Source organism: Apteryx rowi, unplaced genomic scaffold (assembly GCF_003343035.1).
Source record: "Apteryx rowi isolate R43461 unplaced genomic scaffold, aptRow1 scaffold_41, whole genome shotgun sequence".
NCBI lineage: Eukaryota > Metazoa > Chordata > Aves > Apterygiformes > Apterygidae > Apteryx > Apteryx rowi.
The window spans coordinates 3,944,683-3,964,169 of NW_020450621.1; the positions used below are offsets into that span (position 1 = coordinate 3,944,683).

A 19,487-nucleotide genomic window follows, 5' to 3' on the forward strand; every position below is an offset into this window, starting at 1 on the left:
TCACAGTCTCATCCTAGTTTTATTACAACTGACCTGCAGGCAAAAGGATAGAACTATTACATAAACACTCTGATTCCATGTATAATATCTTATATAGAGGAGGAAGTCAAACCAGGATATTGGATAAAATATTCTGAAGCTCTTTGAAGCAGTTATGTTCCTGAGCTCCATTTTACAGACAATAAGGCAACATCCCTGCACATCAGCTTTTTGATAATTTTTATACATTTTTCTATGGTACAAGAAGAAAAAAATAACCAGAGTTCACAATGTACAGTTCTTACACTATTTTCACAGCTTCTGAACACTATATACTTTTTTTTAATAAAGATACATTGTAATAAATGTTGCACCCTTAATAGTTTATAATAATCTATACTTAATACGCTAGACCTGCCTTTCTGTATACCCATCCATGCCACAGCACATTCCAAACCTGACTTTGATACCGGGAGTGCAAAGCTTCTGGTTTCCATTTCCCATCAGTTGAAAGCAAATTAATTGCCCTGCTAAAGATGAGCTAATGGTGGGGTTGGCAGTGGAGAACAGACTCCAAGACGCACTGGATGAGCAGGGCAAGACTGTTGCTTGTAGTGGAAGGAAACAGATTCTGGGGAGAATTCATCTCTCCTAGTGTTAGCCCTCTAAAAGCTATCTGGCCTGCCACTGTCATCAGAGAGAAGTTGTGAATCAACCATTAATGTCTGAAAGGCGGGAACAAGGGCAGAGCACCTCTGAGTATGTCTTTCTTTATACAGTCTATCTTTACTCAGCCTAGCCAGCACCTTGTAAAATTCACTAGTGCCTGATACTACATTATAGGTGGCTGTGAGTTGGTGAGATGAATCAACAGGTATTGGGATTTGCCAAGTCAAGGAAAAGTTGAGTTTTCTGAGGCTAAGGGGCTCTGGGAAGAATTACTACTTTTGATATTAGATATTTAGATACCACATATTTTGTTTGACTAATACTTCCATGTTGCTACATGATTAATCAGGGCTGCTGAGAATGACTAGTTACTTCAGAGAATTCTGCTTTGTCCATCTTGGGAAGACTTTAGAGACTGTCTCATCTGAAAAACAGACCTTTAGGAACATAATTCGTGAAGGGCCCAAGCTGTCAGGCACTACAAACTGCTTGGTGTCCAGCTAAGCAGGAGCTGAGGGCACTCTATGTCCCACAGGATATCAGCTGTTCCCTTCTGCCTGCAATGTCAGACAGGAACGGCTCCAGACAGCCAAGCTGGAGATGACACGCTACTACAAGGTTGTATAAGAGGGCATCATACAAGTGGCCAGAGAAATGCCAAGAATCCACACGAGCACTGCCTCGGCTTTCTGCTTTCTCAGCTGAGCAGCTAGAGCAGGGATGCGAGTGAGGTGTTCTCCAGTGCTTTCACATCAGCCCGGTTTTTCATTTGGTAGCATTGGTTTCAAAGTGGGAAGCACCTTCCACAGAAATCCTGCCAGTACCGTTGTGTTTTCACTCCTATCACGTCTTTGTGTCCTGCATCCAGTTTTGCTTGCAGGGCATTGACAGTTAGTTGTTCCAATATTGATAAAGTTCTACCAAGTGCCCAAGCTAGTCAACTCAAAATGATATACTGGAAGCCACAGTGTCCACAGGCCCCATGTCATCACTGGTACACTACTAAATGTTTGATATTGCAATATTTTTGGGAAAAAAAAACTATTTCCATGAAAAATTCAGCTTTGAAAAAGATGCCAAATTAAAAAAAAAAAAAAAGATTTTTACCACCATTTCTACCACCTTGCACCAAACAATCTTAGTGAGGTTTACTCTGAGGAACAGTAACAAGAGCTACTCAGGGTCACAAAAGAGGGTAAATATACCCAGGAGAAGATGAACCAGGTTTCCAACAAGCAAAGCAGTATCTCATATTTGCAGAAATGCAACTAGCCACAGAGCCCCAAAGTGGTGAGGGTGGGGGAACATCCCCACCACCCTGCTTGAAGTAGACAGAAGGAAATGCTGAGATTTATCTTGTAAGATATACTAGGCTGGTAAGTGGCAGTGTTGCTGGGCTAGGCCTGGGGTCTGTGAAGAGGTGCTAGCATCAGGGCTCAGGACAGTGAAGAGAACGATAAACATCGACTAGAAATCACAGACATTCATTTGTGGCTCATTAAAACAGCTGCAGACTTTGTGAACTGCACTTGTCGAAGTCAAAGCAAAGCCAGCTGGTGAGCACTGTGCAGCTATAAATCAGGTCACAAGCAGGTTAAATTCAATCGAGTAGTTTAATAATTCTTCAGGTCAAAGGTCTTATCTTACCAGGTAACAGTTTACAGGACACCTAGTTAGAGTGAAGAGTGGCTGGCTTGGTAAAAGGAGAGAAGAATACATTATGTCCCATCTCTGAATATTTTAATGTTAGCCTCTTTCAACGCAACATATTTTTGGTAAAGACATATTCACTATATTTAACATGATCTCTCTTTAACAGGAAGTTCAGCTGAGCACACTGTCCCCAGAAAGTACACTGCGACTGTAAAGCAACAGAATTTCATAGCAGTAAATCTATTGCACTTTGTGAAGAATAAAATTCTCTTTTGCCTTTCTAGCTCCAGAAGGCAAAGTATCTCGTTGGTTAAGCAAGTTCTTCTCCCTCCAGGCAAAGTCTCTTAATGTTCAGACAGACAACGCCTAACTTTTGTTTGTTTGCTTTTTATTATTACTTGAAACAACAATTGGAAGAGTTTGAGAGAAAAATCTTTCCAGTAGCTGCTGAGAAGTCTCCAAGTTTCGAGTCTAGAAATGAATTTTAGGTGCTATCCAATCACGGTCAACAAATAAATGTACTTATTTCCACATTTCATGAATATGTCCACAAAAGAGCAAGATGAGGTCTCTCTTTGACCAACACTAACACTGTGTGATCAGGTATTACAGGGATGCACTTTATATGTGACAACAGTATACAGACAGGATGGAAATAACACCAATATTATTGCACATGGTGTCTGGGCGAGCATTAAAAACACTGCAATATGTGATGAAAATTCTTTACAGCTTGTTTTCTCTCAGCCCTTTTTCTAGAGTTTGATGTAGCAGCAATATCAATCGACGTACATTGGAGAGCTGGGAGTTGCTGGCATTTGATCCAGGATTTTACAAACATAGCATGCAACATCCACTGTGCGTTCCTCATACATCAGAATGAAGGGATGTTTCTGGAATCAGATAAGAAACAACAAGGTTACTTCACCTTAGTGATACATATTGGCTCCCCCAGTTAAAAGTTTAGCATATGATTTGACTGACTCAAGAACACAGGACTCAGTGGTAACTGTAGGACCGTAGGACAGCCTTGCCCATGGTGTTTACAAAAGGGGAATTAAATGTGCAATGCAGAGAGCTGTACTTCCAGAGCTAACTTTGGACAAGCATCCATGAGGCTAAGGACCTGCTGAACTGGACACAGCAAGGGTGCAGTATTAGCAGCACCTGGCTCTTTTGTAACACGGTTCATGGACATCTGCTAAAATACTTTCAAGAGAGATTTCGTCATCAGTCTCTTCAGCAATGGGGAGACAGGAGTGACAGGGAGATATGACCTGTGGAGGTCAAACAGCAGGCCAGGTCCCAAACCCAGCTGTCTTGAACCTCAATCCTCTGCTCTGCACATGAAGCTGTTCAGGCTGGACCCAACTCAGAGCAGCTAGGAAATGACAAGGTGACTCTAGGCAGGGACTGTTCTGCCTATGGCACCCTGGTCCAGATGTGCTTTCTGCTCTCTATCCTGCTACTTTCCCAAACCACCTCTGTTTCAAATCTTGGGTTCCACACTCGCTGCCCTGGGATAAAAGACCAAGGAGTGGAAGCAGGTTGGCATGCTGAAACTACTGAGGGAATTTTGGCAGACAGAATGCCATTGATCAATGTGAAATGGGGCCAGCACACAAGGCAGATTCCTTTCATATCACACCACCACCATCAGGGACTTTAGGACATGGTTTTGCATCTCCCCTGAAGAGGTGGCTTCCAGCTGCCCAGAGCTCCTTGAAGAGGTGTGATTGCTAGGTGTGACTTATCCAACCATTAGCCCCTGTGAGTTCCCTCCTTCAGGACCCCACCATCACAGGCTCTGCTGATTCCTGTTCCAGTACACTGTGTTGTCCTCTTTCAGGACGCAGTTTTGCCTGTACACTTACAACCTCATTGTGTGGCTGGTGTATTGGAAGCATTTATATGTCTACATTTACATGTTTGCCAGCAATTTGACAATGCTTCTGAGTGTAGATGACAGGATCTCAAGCAAAGGCAGAATTTGTAGGGCAAATCTAACTTTTGCCTGAGCCTGTGCACTTCAATGATCACACAGGCTAGCCAAGTCCAGTTAGTTAATCCACTGGAACTTGGCATTTCTGTGTGTGCTGATCTACTAAAACCAAGTGGGTGTTTATGTACAGACACTAATAATCACAAACCACATACGGCCAGGGACAATGGCATCAAGGCAGTGTTTTCCCTAAGGCTGTGGAAACGGACACTCTGCCTTGATCATCTGAGAAAACACAGAGCTACCCCAGATGTGCAACCCAGCTCCACTGCACAGTCGTAACAGCTGGCACAGTCAGCCATGCTTTGCACTCACCAGAAGCTCTTTGTACTTTGGCCTTTTGGACTCGTCCTTTGTAAGGCTAAAGAAAGCAGAAAGAGAATTAGGAAGAGGCAGACTTAGGAAGTCACTACAGACATTAAATATTAGTTTTTTACAGGATAAGAAATTGATTTCACTGCTGTCACACTGTGATTCACAGCCGGCCAAGCCATTCAAGTCCAGGAATTTGGCTCCTGAAATAAACATACTTTTCATACTGTGAGTCACCACATGGAGTCCCTTCCTCCCCACATGACTGAAGGTGCTGGCAAAAGCCTAAATCCCATGACCATCACCAAATCCTGCTGGAGACAGAGAGCTGCAAGCTAAAACCCCATCACGACTGCTGCTGCCTCAATATGGAAACAGGTTTGACTTCAGCGTAACTGGAGTTTTCAGATAGCAGCAATTGGCAACTCCAGCCTGCTTTCCAGCCAGGAGGGCAGCATGGCGCACATGCAGAGGAGACTGGACGCTGCCTGCCAGGGAGCACATACTCTTCTCGGGGAAACACAGACACAACACATTCCTCTTGGCATGTGTGCAGGCAGGAATGGAGCTGTAATACTCAGAAGACAGATGAACCAATCTGCAATGATACGTCCAGGCTCCCAGGCCCCAGGCCGGCTCATCCAGAGCACTGGTGAACATCTGGCACATCCAGAGCTGAGTGAGCCACAACCTCCAGGAAGAGACAAAGGAGGGCAGCTGGAAGAGGCGATTGCTGGTGTAACCGGGAGAGATTAGGAGACCAGCATGGCGATAGCAGATGAGTCTCTCTGGCTAAGAGAAGAAGAGCCTGTCATGCTGCCCTAGCTCCACTCCACCTCCCCTTATTCCTTTCTCTGTCTCGCCCACACAAAGCTGCAGCTGCTGGTTGCCACCTTCTCCCAGGCCTGTGAGGGTGGCAGCTTTGGGTGGCTATCAGGATGGGACTCTGGACTCTGCTTCTCTGACTCTGGGAGCACAGCCTCAGTGGCAGCTCTTCAGGAACAGCAGGCTTGATTAAGCCCTGCTCCCATTAAGACTCTGCCTTCATCAACCAGACACCCAGAGCCAGGCTCTGTGTAATGTGTTGGATGTACCCAGCACCACCGTGGAGCAGGTTCCTGTGCTACGAGAGACAAAGCCCGTCTGCACTGTGGCAGGAGCAGCTGGCCCTCGAGGCCCAATGCAAAAGGCTCAGCCCAAAGTGAGACAGAACGTTTGCTTCTGAGCACTGCCCTGAAAGCAGCCCCACACCGCTGCCATGGCCACAGGGCACCTTCCCTGTGGGAAGGCAGAAGGTGCCCTGCAGGGTACCAGATAATGGGCCTTACAGATGGGTGTGAGGAAGAGGGATGCCAAGCTGGAGAACATCCCCTGCTGGATGAGGGGCTCATCCAGGCAGGCACAGCAGCAGCGGCGCTGTGTCCCAAAAGCCATCAGCACTGGGATGATCCCATCTGCTGCCTGGTTCCTAGTGCAAGGAGACAGCCAGCCTAAGGACTGGGCCACCATGGGTTGGGTCATAACCCAGACCATGGTGGGGACAGCAGGTGGCAGCAAAGGCCACGAAGAAAACCTGCAGCAGGTAAGGAGGACACAGATGGGGTGGGGTGCCTAGGGAGATGTCTGGGGTGACAGCGGCTGCCCCAGAGTACCTGAGGAGACAAACACAGCCCCTCCGAGAGCTGGCGCAGGGGACTGCCGTGGGGACACATGATGGAGGTACTGGGGATCAGGTCCCAGCAGGCCCAGACTGGCTTCTGCAGAGCTGCTGGCCATGGCGCATGCCTGGTAGGCACAGCGGGGCAAACCCAGGGCACCAGGCCTGCCACTGTGCCTGGGCTAACCAGCTCCCCTCTCCTGGGTGGCAAGGCGGGCCCATCTGCAATCCTGGAGCCCTCACAGACCTCCCGGCCGAGTGACTGAGAGCCAAGAGGATTCACGGGCTAACTGGAGACGTCCTCCCCTGACTCCAGGGCCCTGGGCCCCTCTCTAGCCAGGCCAAGGGTGCCCAGGGCACCATCCATCGCTCCCTCCAGCCAACCGCTGGAACACAGCTCACGCTCATTTCTCACTATTGCCTCAGTGAGTCTGAGGTGACGAGTTCAAAGGTGATGGTGCCACCTTCAAAGAGGAGGGATGAGCCCACAGCAAGGAAGGGCACAGGCCTGGCAGGTTTCTGGCACGCTAAGCACGGGATGCAGAGCTGGCTGCATGTCCCTGCAGTCCCGCGACGCCCTGCACGTGAGGCTGCGAGCTGCAGTCCTGCTGTGCCCAGTGGAGTGACTGGAGAAGAAGAGAGGGTGCAGTGCGGTGCCACGGCAGGGCCTTGAGCGGGAAGGGGCTCAGCAAGGCGACACACAGTCACCTTGAGAGTTACAATCACAGGGAAGAGAGAGGACAGGGATGAAACTAAGGCTTGAGAGCATCTTTTGGGGGAACGCACAGAAGGGATCATCTTCTGCTCTTATTTGAATGTTTCAGACTGTTATTATTTTCTTGCTCATCCATCCTGGCAAAGACACCTCAGCTGGACTGCTGCACTCACACCCAGCTYTTCCCTCCGTGTCACACTGGGCATAGGGTGCAAGCAACAGTGTTTGCAGAGGCACTCAGCAGCCTCCCAGTCATGGGGAAAAGGAGGTGGGGAGAGAGACAGCTCGAGGAGAGGGCTCCTCCAACGCTGCCATGAGGACCACCATTTCCGAGCCAGCAGGGATCTCTGCAGAGCTCTGAGGAAGTCATGCTGAGAATGCCAGAGTTAGATGGGGGGGCAGTAGGATGTGGGAGGATGTAGTGTCTTGCCTAAACTAGGTGAGTTAAACCTAATTTCCAACAGCAGCATTTCTATCCACATGAATTCTAGAAGGACCTCTTTCAAGCTAAGGCACGACCACAGTGTGGCCACAAATTATTCAGAGAAAGAGAGGGTGACTACGGTACATGCTTGGCTCTTCTCTGTCCTGTGACCTGACTGCGGAGCTGCACAGACACAGAGAGAGCAGAAGTCCCATTGCTGCTGTGCAAGCATCCTCACTTCAAACTTTTGCTATCCAGTAGCTATTCCTTTACTGATCTCTGGGGGTTTAAATGTGCTCCTCACAATGCCTTAAATGTAACTATTCAGAACTTCAGCTCATAGTCCAAGTTTCATTCTGAAATTTCCATGTGTATGTTCATAAAACAGATCTAGAAATCTTTTTTTTCGAGCTTGATGTGAAGCTGTGGGTCTGGAATGGCCATTTGGAGCATCAAGTGCTGTACGACTCTTTTGATGGAACCTCTAATCTCCTTCCCAGGCATTCTGGATCTCACAGCTCTTCCTGCAAGTACTAACTTTGCAGCTGCCAGCATGAAGCTCCAAATAGCCAGAAACAGAGCTTGGATACTTTGCAAACTCTGAAGCAGTAAGCTTAATTCTGTAAACAGGTCCAGGATGAACGTGAGTTTAGGCATCTAAAGAACACAGGGAGGTGGGCAGGAGGGGAAAAATGTTCCACCCAGGCTTTCACAGCTTTTAAGTTTTAACTTTATCAGCAATATCCTTTTCTCACTGATCTATCAGAGTGAGCAGGCAGCAACGTCAAAATTCAAACTGCCATGTGACTGCCACTGTAGGACTCTGTTCTCCATTTTTCATGACTCTTAACACACAAAAATAGAAAGATTATTAGATTAAAGTTTGCAGAGTAATGCCCACAAGATTTATGCCCATCACCTAGAACCACAGCCTTTTGGAGATTCATCTGTCTGCTAAGGAACACCAACATTTATTGTTTATGCTTAACTAAAGGTTAGTAAGAAAAATATTTATTACAGTACTGCTATGGACACATCATAAATATTCCAGGCAGAAGTCAGATTATTTGCAAAACCAGATTAAACAAAAAACAGAATTAGACTGGGAACTGCCACATGGTCTGTGCACAGGGGCTGTCCCACAGCAATAGACCCTGGAAGAGGTAAATGGGCAGGAAATGTGAATTAAGCCAATGAAATACATAGGCCAAAGATGCTGCTGTTTAGAGAGATGTCACACAGGTTCCTCTGTTGGGTCCTCCGGAGCCAAACTCATGAGTCTGTAAGCAAGAGAGCAATCTCCTAGCTTTGTGAACTCTGTAACGATATTTATTCTCTAAGGAGAACTATATAGGAAAGAAATTACTGCTTGTACTGCACACAGGAAAGTGACTTTGACTTTCTAATCAAACACCACACAGTCTTCATACTGAAAAAGAGAAATTTCTTTTGAGCAGCAAGCCATTTTGATGCCCTATTTTCTGCAGACAAAAGACAATGAGGTGGTCTTCCCTGCAGCCAGATGAAAGTCAGAACTAGTGTTCCATAAAAATTCCTAATTCTGAAAGACAAAAAAACCCCAAACCAGCACACCTTTTGCATATCTATTGGATGGAAAATCCTGAAACAAAACCTCCATGAAGTTAAAAATTGTTCAGAGCTGTGTCTTCCTGTGTCACAGAGCTTTGAGGTAGATACCCCTGCCCTGGGGCTGTCCATCAGCCTGGCAGGTCTTTCTCAGAGCAGAAGGACCCAGAAGAGGAATGCAGGTCACATTGAAGGACCTCCTGCAGGATTCACCACTAGGTTAACAAAATTAGTTTAGATCAAGTGTTACACTGTGATGGAAAAGTGCTTAGTCAGAAAACTCACAGTCAGTCCTTAAATTAACCAGGACCATGCACATGTGGCAGGCAGACAGATTGCTCTAAGTAGGTGCCATGCAAACAACTGGACGCTTCCCATCCAAGGCTGACAAAACTGCAGAGGCCCTGTCCAGCCCTCTCAGAAAAGCATCTCCAGTCTTGATCTGACAGTCTTGATTTGACACAAGATATGAAGCCAACAACCAAGCAGGCCACCTGCTACAGGTCCTGACACTTACTACATTGAACAGAACCTCTTCCTACCAGGAAGGAAGGCCTCCTGGCCTTGCTATGCAAAAGAGAAAACTAACATAGACCTGCGGCACAACCATGAGACAGTACTGCCTGGGGTCTCAAGCTTCTGCCTGCAGAAGAAAAGGCAAAGAACAGGTCTGTCACAAGGCCGCTTCATACCGAAGAACAGGCTGCACATGACAGGCCCTCACCCGGTCATGCAATGGGTCTTATCATGCCTCTTCTGAGCACAGATTCTCAGAGGTTTTCTCTTTATTCCTATTCTGAAGAACAGTATCCAAAGGTCTGCCATTCAGCCTCCACTCATCACCTCCCAAAGAAGTGAAATGCAAGCAGTCTTCATCCTCATGTTGGTGCAGGCATGTGAAACTAAGCTAGGAAGTGCTTGGCATGCGACTCTTACCAAATATCTGACCATGACAAAACTAGTGAATTCCAGGTACTTCAAGTAGGAAACACTTACCACAAGTTGACGAAGTTGATGAAACTTGGGGAGAATTCCCTTTCCTCTGAGTTGCTCAGTTGTGGTGGGTCTCCTTTTACTACTTGTGTCAACTGGTCAAACACGCTGTTCCATTTGGGGTAGGGAAATCGCCCTGTGGCCAGCTCATACTGCAAAAAGACAGCAACCACACCACTTAGGTTACTCAAAGGGAATTTCAATTAGGATACGAAAATCTCTACAGGTACACCAGAAACCCCTAAGGGAGGAATTTATTCTTTTCCCATCCCCTATACAAAGCTCAAATGAGGAAGAGATGGGGGGAAGTTATACTCAATAGCTATTTTTGGTGCCTACATTGGGAACCTGGTCTCCCTATACAGTCAACGGAGAGAGACACCTCCAGATTTAACCTGGTTATGCCATACTTGCACGCTGTGAATGTGTCTCCTCTACCGAATTTATAAAGTGGACCAATGTTTTTATTAAGGTGCTTAAAGGTCGGAGGGCAAAATCCTTCTCCAGTCCCTTCCCAAACATCCCACAATCACTAGAGAAAACGGACACTGACACAACAATCATTTTAAAACACCAGCAGGAAAGAAAGCACATTGACAGAGGCTACTGACTCATACTCATTGCTCCCGTTTTCTCTTCAACTTCAACATCTTGGGAATGGATGACTTTTTCACACTATCAATGCACGTACCCACCAGTACTGTGGTTAGCCAGAGAGGAATCAGCAGCTGAGATCCAGGATTAGCGGCAGCTTTCTGCACAGCCAAAGTACACTAGAAGCCAGGGCTACCAGAGGCTTATTTTACAGAGGCCAGGTGCTCCATTCTGCAGCACGATACTCACTAGCCTTTCTGATCTGAGATTTTGAAGAAAAAATCTCCTCTACCATCTTCCCTGTTCACATCTCTTTTGTTGCAAAACATAGCTGCAGCTAAACGTATCCTCAGGGGTTCAGGGGAGCCATCTGCCTTGACAGGAATTCTATTCTTTATGAGCCAGGAGGTGCCCACTTCAATCACAACATGCAAATGCTTCACAGCAGAGGGGCTGGGCTTTGCTTCATGCATGCATTTGACACCAACCAACTCCATTACACTGCAGAGGGCATTAAGGCTACCCATTAGGAAAGTACAGTACCATGCAGCAGAGGCTTTAAATGCCACTCACTTACCAATGTAATTCCCAAGCTCCAGACATCTGAGCGGACATCATAGCCTTGCCTGGATGCACTGGGATCTATCCTTTCAGGCTGAAACAGGAAGAAGAACTAGTCAAACAATGTGCAGTGCGGGAAGGAATAACAAGCATCTTCAAACTTAGAAAAAACTCTAACGTGCCCCTGGGCAAAGCCTGGCATGTCTCTAGAGGCAAACTTGTTGCTAGGACATCCAGCTCCAGCAGAGAAACATCTTAACGAATCAAACACTGACTTGATGGAGGTCTAGTCTAAAAGGTGATCTGCAAAGGCAATATTCAGCACAGCCCACTCCTTTTTTTTTCCTTTTTTGCAAGTGTCTCAATAATTATTACTCTCTACTACTTGTTTAGTTTTGTTTAACCTCAAGATCTCTTTAACATAAAGTCTAGCTTTCTCTGTTTTTGCAGCAGAGTTCTCCCTAGGGAACCGCATGAACTCGAATAAACATCATCTCATCCATCAGTGCGGGGAACTGAGGTTTAGCAGCATCTATCAGAGCTCTTCTTCCCAACTGTTTTTTGGTTGCTAAACCTCAAGAGGTATTAAAGATGCATTTTAAGAACCACTCTTCTCTGTGAGTTTTCAGGTATCCCTGCAAGGCAACTAAGAGGTCGTGATGTTACTGGGTCTTCAGACATTCAAAAAGTCTTCTCTAGATAGCAATATTGAGCTAGACGTGGATGATCTATACCAAAGAACGACATATCCAGAGCGAGTGCACAAGTGCACATCATCTTTGTGAAAAACCTCATTCTGCCTCCTTTTATTAAAAACGTAATTATTAAGATGCCAAAAGAAACACGGCCTCACTTAGTTTGGACTACAACAGTGATAAAGAGACCTGAATTATGGTAAAATACTAAAATATCAGGTACTTGAAATACTATGGAAGTACTGTTTGCTTTGTAAGCTACATGCAATTTTGCAGTGCTTAACAAAGAGGGAGGCTGAAGAATGCCACGTAATGAACAAGTCCCCTTAGTGCATTCACAGTCTTCCACTGGACCACCATGTGTGTGACGAAGGCTACTTCAATCTCACAGCATGATACAGTACCTCCTGGCCCCAAACAAGCATGGCATTTCTGGTTGCTCTCTCAGGCTGCCTGCTTTCCTCTTTGCAGCCCACCATTTGCACACAGCTGCCCCAGCTGTGACTGCTTCCAGATCTCTCCCATTCACTGAATCACCGTGCTCTTCTCCAACAAGGAAATTTGTGCAGGTTGCCACCCACACATATCCACACAGAGAAGGGAGATCAAGTTTCCATCAGGCTTAAGTGGCTCTACACTCTGGTAGTGGACGTCCCAGCTTGCTTTGGCCTCTCCTAGAACCTTCTTGTTTCCACTACCCCTTGTCCAGTACATGGTATATTCCCTTCCCAATGTCACTGATGTGTTTTATCATCCTTGCTTCCAGTTATAATGCCCACATTGAAACAGGTTGGGTCCAAAGGCCATGCCCTGGACGCTCTGCCCTTTCCTACCCTCCCAGGCCTATTACTTTGCTTCTCATTCTTACCCTTTGGTTATGACTTCCATTTGGTCTTAAGATCATGGCTTAGATTTTGCCATACTGACTTTTACGGACTTTTCAATAATCCTGGTGAGATGACATGTGAAATGATATGATTATTAAAATTCAACTCTCTTAAACCTCTCTCGAAGTCAAAATGCTCTCTGTGATGTATTTCAACAACCAGTCCAAAACATTTGCAAGAAAGACAGCAAACAGAAAATGTCAGCAGTAGGAAGGCAGATAGAAGAACATGGCATCAACAAGAGAACAGCATTAGATGTGGCATGGCAGGCACTTTCTTTGTCCCCCCATACAGAGAAGGTTACAGAAGAATCCTGCACTGAAAAAGTGCTTCCAGAAACTCTCATAAATCACACTCATAGATAATGCTGTGTCTATCCTCCCTGTCTCAATGCCATGGGCGGCAGGCTGGACCCCCAACCCTCCCATAGCCTGCTCTGCCTAAGGTACCCACACAGCTCCCTCCTTGGTCCACAGATCTCAGGTCCCAGAGCAGCAATCACACAGGAACAGCCTGACTCCATCAGCTACTAGTAATTGTATCCCAGCCCGATGGGACACCCCATTCTAACTGTACTGTACTGCTGTGATTGCGGCCCCACAACGCTAGCCCTGGTCTCTCTCTCTGTGTAAAGCTCTCCGCTGCCATCCTCTTCCCTCCAACCACTCCTGCCAGGCGCTGGCAGCATGTTCCTCCTGCCCTCTTGGTTCCAGCAGTAGCAGGAGACAAGGGAGAGGAGCAGATCAACCTATCCCTACCCTGTCCTTCAGATATGTCACCAATGCTCCTTCTTTCTTCAGAAAATGCCTCAGCACATCAGCTCTGAGAGAGCACACGGCACTCTCTGAGACTGTGGAGGGTGTGGTGGTCCCTACATCTGAGCATAAGGAGGTGAGGATATCACACCACCTCCTCTGCTTGGGTATGTAATCTGAGCCCTCAGAAGGATGATATCCACTAGACAACATGTAGGTCATGACAGTCAAGGAGTAGAGAAAGGTCTGTGGAGCACCACATCCAGCTTCTCAAACATCAGTGACCTCTTACTCAAGGATGTAACTGCACTGCGTCACTTGGGCATAGTGAGGCAGCTGTTGCATCACTGCCTGGCCAGCACCACTAGCTTCCGCCAGGAGTCTCCCAGGTTCTGTGACAAGACTTTGCCTTGCTGAGCTGGCATGTTGCCTTGCTTACCCTCATCACCAGTGAAGGCTCCTACTCTTGACAACAGCGAAGTACACTTGTAATGTTCTCTGATATCACATCCTTTGAGAAGACTATGTGTTCCCTCACACTATGCTCCCCCTGTTTGTGCCCTGTCTGGAAAAAGGAGATGGAGAAGAGTAGGGAATTGACTTCAAGGAGGCAGAGGAGAGACCTGGAAACCACAAACAAGTCAGGAGATGTGTGGGGAAATGGAAGCAGGAGGATTTGCAGCCACTAGGACTCTGCTAAAATAATGAAAATGGCCACATGAACAGCCATTATTGCCAGGGTTTCGGAGGTACAGCATGGGGTGACTGCCAAGCTTGCCAAGGGTCTCCAGGGCACAGGACTTCCCTTTGTCCACACACAAGCTGTGCTGCAGGCCACCATGGTCAACAAAAGATGGATTCTGTGGGCAGTATGTACCCTCGCACCATGAAAAACAGAGTCACTTCACAGGAACCAGGAACACTTTGTGATTAAAGACTTCCTCTAATGCACCAATATGGTGTGCTCAGCCAATACAATTGACATCAGCATGCAGGAATAATGGGGGTGACCTGGCTCTGCAAACTGGAGGAATTACAGTACAGACAGTTGGGGACACTGGAGAGGAATGCATGTCCTCTCTGCAGCCCTGGCACAGCAGGTCATGCCATACCTCCTGAGTGCTGCCAGGACATTTGCATGTCAGAAAGCTGCCACTGAAGACCAGATGGCACAGGGCCACTACAACGCTACAGAGATTATGGCAATAGTGGCCTTGCCAGTGTCAGGGCTCCTATATCACAGATTTATAGGGAATGCGGTGCATTAGCATGAGAGATGGCAAGAGAAGTTTACAGACTGGAGAAATGATTGCTTTTTGTGCAGCACAATGAGTTATGGGACTGCATGGATAACAGATATCTTGGGAAGGGGCTCAAGTGCTAAAAGCCTGTGCATTACAGGGATAGAGAGGTAGATGGCACTTCAAAGAGCATCCAGGTCTTTCAGCAGGCTAGACATCTCTGGGCACCATAGGGCATCCTTGAGGTCTACAGTGGGGACAGAGCTGGCATGTTCTAGTCTGAAGCACCCACAGAGGGGCAGCCTTCAACTGTGACCAAGCAGAGGAGTGCAGATGTAGCAACAGGCACTTGGCCCTAGACAGTGGTGGCACAGTTATAGGGAAGGCAGGATGGACCAAAATAAATCCTGTCTAAATTCAGAGCAGAAAGAATCCTGGGAATTTTCCATGTGGATGACATGGGAGCAATTAGCACCAATGAAGGAAGAGTCAGTGTGTTACACTCCAGGGATCTGGAACGAGAAATGCAGACAAAACTCGGCTCTTGCCAGATGTCCTTCTAATGCCAAGTGCAAATGAGGAAAGGAAATGGCTGAGATGGAGATCAACCACTGGATGTGCTGATGGTGTAAAGAGGCAGGGTATGAATGCATGAAACATAGGTAAAGACTGTCACAGGGGCTTCTCTCCATTTGAATGTGCACGTAGGCACCAGCATCTTGACTGAAAAAAATAAGCAAGGTATGAAATACCAATCCTCCCCTCTTCTCCAAGCCCCCTGTCTAAGTAAACGCATGCAAGTCAGGGTACACAAGTATTCACAAGTATAGATGCACATACAGCTTCCTACAGTGTTCAGCTGTTTTGTGTTGCTAAAGAGAGAAGTACATTTCTAGGAAAATTCAATTCTTGAAGCTCAAATCCTGGATTTTTACTGGTTATTTAATTGAGGAATTTTATACCACATGCACTGTAAATTCAGCAGTTCTGCCTACACAGCATTAAAAGGTGTATAACAAACTCTTACTTGCATCTTAAGCCAATGTGTCACTAAAGTAAAAGAAATAAAAGGTTATAAGGAGTGAAGAAACACTACAAAGAGCTAAAATTTAACAATATAAAAAGCAGAATGAAATCTCCAGTATATAAACTCCCCCTCCCCCTAAAACACAGGAACAGATGGATGCGAGACGGAGGCTGCCAGCTTCCCTTGGAGATGATATCTTCAGACATACATAGCATGCGATTGAAGAGCTTTAGAAACAAAGTTAAGGGACTTCCTTGCCTTTGGTTGATAATAGGAGTAAGGTAAAGCACTGTACCTCTGAAAACTGGTCATGCAGGCTGCAGCTGCAGAGTTATCTATGCCAAATTCAGCTGCAAATCACACAGCAAGTTATAAACAGGGCTGGCTAGAGTTAATAGACCTTTACTGCTCTGACACAAACTGGATACAAGTCTTGCAGGCAAGAACCGTGGCTCCTCAGCATGCTATTCTGCCGTTGTGTTAACCAATATACCAAATATGTACTTGTTTAGGGAATGCTCAAGACAAAAATGTCATCTCCCCCTTGGTGATGACCCCATTACCATGGCTTTATCATTTACACGGCTGTGCCCTGCAAGGGACTCGGCAAGTGCTCTCAGAGAAGCATTTGTCACTGTCCAAGCAACTCAGCTCTCGAGGCTAACTCCAAACTGAAGCCACAGAAAGCAGGGGAGCAATGTTTCTGAACAGCTGCCTGCAGAGTTGTGCAACAGCAATGGAAACCATGTTTAGGACCATAAATAACTAGTTTGGGAAATTCTTCTGCTGTTCAGTAAAGGAAAATCCTGTCACTCACTTTTCATGTTTCTGTATTTCTCAAGAAGAATATTCCTATGGTGAAGAGCAACTTGCTCTTCTTTCGAGGCTCTCTCCCACACAGGCCTCTTGCACACTCACAACTGGAGCATGGAGCGACGGCCAGTGTCAGCAAAACAACAGACAGCTGTGGCCTAGCCAGGGACAAAAGCCATGGGCAGAAAGGAGAGCACGAAAAAGGCACTGACTAGTTGGGCTCTCAGACCTACCTCTCCTGTTACCTCCTTCTCCAAAGCACTAGGATGCCGAGTGCAGCTCCCTCTTGCCTGCTGAGAGCTCTGAATTTTTTATTCCTGACTGTACAAGATCCTGGAAACAACAGGAGTGGAGGGAGCCCCTTTCCTGATTCCTCTACAGGGCTGGCCTGGGAGTTTAAACCCTGCCAAGCTAACTGGTTCACCACCAGCCCTGTGGACATAACCACCTTTACCAATACCTCATGGAGAAGAGACAGTCCTGCTCTGTGAGGTGACTATCCTTGGGGGGACTTGCCATGCTGCTCCTTGAGCAGATCTTGGCGCCCAAGACACAGCCCTACAGTGGGTGCTAGAGCTCCAGACAGGTATGGACATTCGGCCACTCCTTCTGCCTGGTGTTACTACTCTGCTCAACAGGAAGTTTTGGGGGCTCTCCCTTAGGTAACACCTAATTCTTCTACTGGCTGCTAGAGAGCTGAAGTGTCTAATTTCATTGAGATCTCAATTCTTATGCGCAGTGATGCCTAATAAGCTTTCTGGATCTCATGCTGGGCACGTAGAAGCTCACAGAAGGTGACCTCAGTGCTGGAAAAGCTTTGGTCTAAGAACACAGATGTGAGTCATTCACACAAGCAGTGAGAGCAATGCACAGTCATATTTTACTCGGTAAAGTCTTTTCTAAGGTTATACCCTCCTCTCCTGTACTAGGTGACTGACGAAAAAGCTATTAGCCCTTTATTTTCTCTGGGCCTGTTATCTCAGCACCAGTCACTATAGGGATCATGGAACATCCTATGCAGCAGCCTGTCCTAGTTGCAGGAGGAGACACGGCTGCTCAAGCAGGGTGTGATGCAGCAGAGGAAAGGCAACACAGCATGATGAGTGGAACAGCTGATAGGGAAGCGGAGAACACAAGTTCTTCTGTCTTTGTTGCTGAGCAATTGTGGACAAGCCACTTCCCCCTGCTCCTCAGTTTACCATCTATAAGACAGCAGCAGTAACACTTGTCTCCGTGTAAAGTACTTTCATACCTACTGATGAAAAAACACTACATAAGAGATTAGAGTATTATGATTATCAAAAAATACATCAGCCAAAATATTCATCCATGTTTTGACTTTTTAATTCAGACATTCCTTCAAAAATCCCCTCTGTTCTTTGATTTCCTGTCCCTCCCCCTCACCCAGGTCAGCAATGAAGCCTGTGGCTGCAGAGAGATTATCAGTAGAGATCATGTTTCTAGAGAATGGCCTTTCCTCCCCTCCTATTTCCTTTACATATTTACTCTGAGAGAATGTTTCATTTAAAAAATTCTCCAACAGCATTTTCCAGGTGGAGACACTGGTTTCCGTTCGCACAGGAATACCATCTCCTCCCAGTTTGCTTTCCTATCAGAATTTGAATTCCTCGGTCTGGATCTCAATAGCAGGAGGATCCCAGGAAAGCGACGGACTGGTGGATAGGGGATTCTGGTTAGGCATGTAGAGATGGCCAAGAACATTAATGAAGGCAACAAGGTTTTACTGGGCTTAACCTTTTCCATCCTGTTGAAAAAGGCAAATGTGTTGCCATAATATACTTGGACTAGTCCAGTGCATCATTCAGACCACAACTAATCAAGCACTGATATTTGCATTAGTAAATGATAAACTGAGTTCAAGAATGTAACTGTTCATGAAAGGTCACTAAACAGTGGGAAAGACAGCATTTATAATAGGCTCTCAAAGGGATCTTTCCTTCGCCTAAGGCCATTGATATCCAAGAAAATATAAAACTAGTTCTACTAAATTCTGTGTATCATCAGAAAGTTGACAGTGTGTTAAATAAGGGTTCCTGATGAGCTAGTGTGATTTGAACCACTTGATATAAGCTGGGCTCATTTTAATATGGCTGGATGTTGACTCACACAGCCAGAAACAGAAAAAGCATCACTCTGTGATGAGGGACAGGGTCCTAGAAAAGGACGAGAGAGCAGAAAAGCCCATAGGAATATCATGGTTAAAGGAGCATAACAGAGGTTATGCACTAGGAGCAGGTGCTCTTATTATATTCACAACAGGTGAGACGACTGCTGGAAGTTTGTCCAATTTCAAGGTCTACTTTTGCAAAAAGATGCTAAAAAACTAGAAAGGGTTTACATCTGAGCCATAAAATGCAATCCAATCTACCTTAAGGGCATAAGCTGCTCAGTCTATTAATCTTCTCAAAGAAAACCTTAAAAGGTGACTTCATCACAGTTAGAAAGTACCTACTGGGGAAAGAGGCTGTGGTAAGTAAAGAACTCCTTAATTCAGCAAACAAACTAGGACCAAAGAGTCCATGGCCATCATTAAAATAAGACTAACTCATATAAAAAAGATGGTGGTAGGAGGGTAATTACTGACCAGGACAACTTCACGGGCAATATGGTAGATTCTCTGATACTTGAAGAGGAGTCTAGAAGTAAGACTGAAACCTTGAAGGGCATCTCCATCTGGTGTTGTTTTAAAAGACCACACATCAGTATCCCAGAGCTCCATGCACCCCTTCAGTGCCATCATCACCACCTCTTCTAAGAACTTTCTTAGAATAAGAGGGCCAAGCTCTGGAGAGGAAGCAATTTTGGAGGGTTGGGAGGCATTGTTTCAGTCAAGTTAAGCAGTTTCAACACAGAACCTCATTGAATATCTCGAGTTTGGTAGTTTTGCCCTGGAAGTCCTTGG

At 46.2% G+C, this 19,487-nt stretch overlaps 1 protein-coding gene across 2 annotated transcripts in view; it reads right to left on the reverse strand.

The window, feature by feature from the left end:
* MAP2K4 (mitogen-activated protein kinase kinase 4) overlaps positions 1–19,487 on the reverse strand; it is a 68,534-nt gene continuing 49,047 nt past the window's right edge. For both annotated transcript variants that reach the window (XM_026075720.1, XM_026075719.1), the window contains exons 6-9: positions 11,163–11,240; positions 9,995–10,143; positions 4,619–4,664; positions 1–3,194 (exon numbers count right to left, since the gene is read on the reverse strand). In XM_026075720.1, coding sequence (XP_025931505.1) covers positions 3,081–3,194; positions 4,619–4,664; positions 9,995–10,143; positions 11,163–11,240 — 387 coding nt within the window. In that variant the 3' untranslated portion in view covers positions 1–3,080. The remainder of the gene's footprint in view (positions 3,195–4,618; positions 4,665–9,994; positions 10,144–11,162; positions 11,241–19,487) is intronic.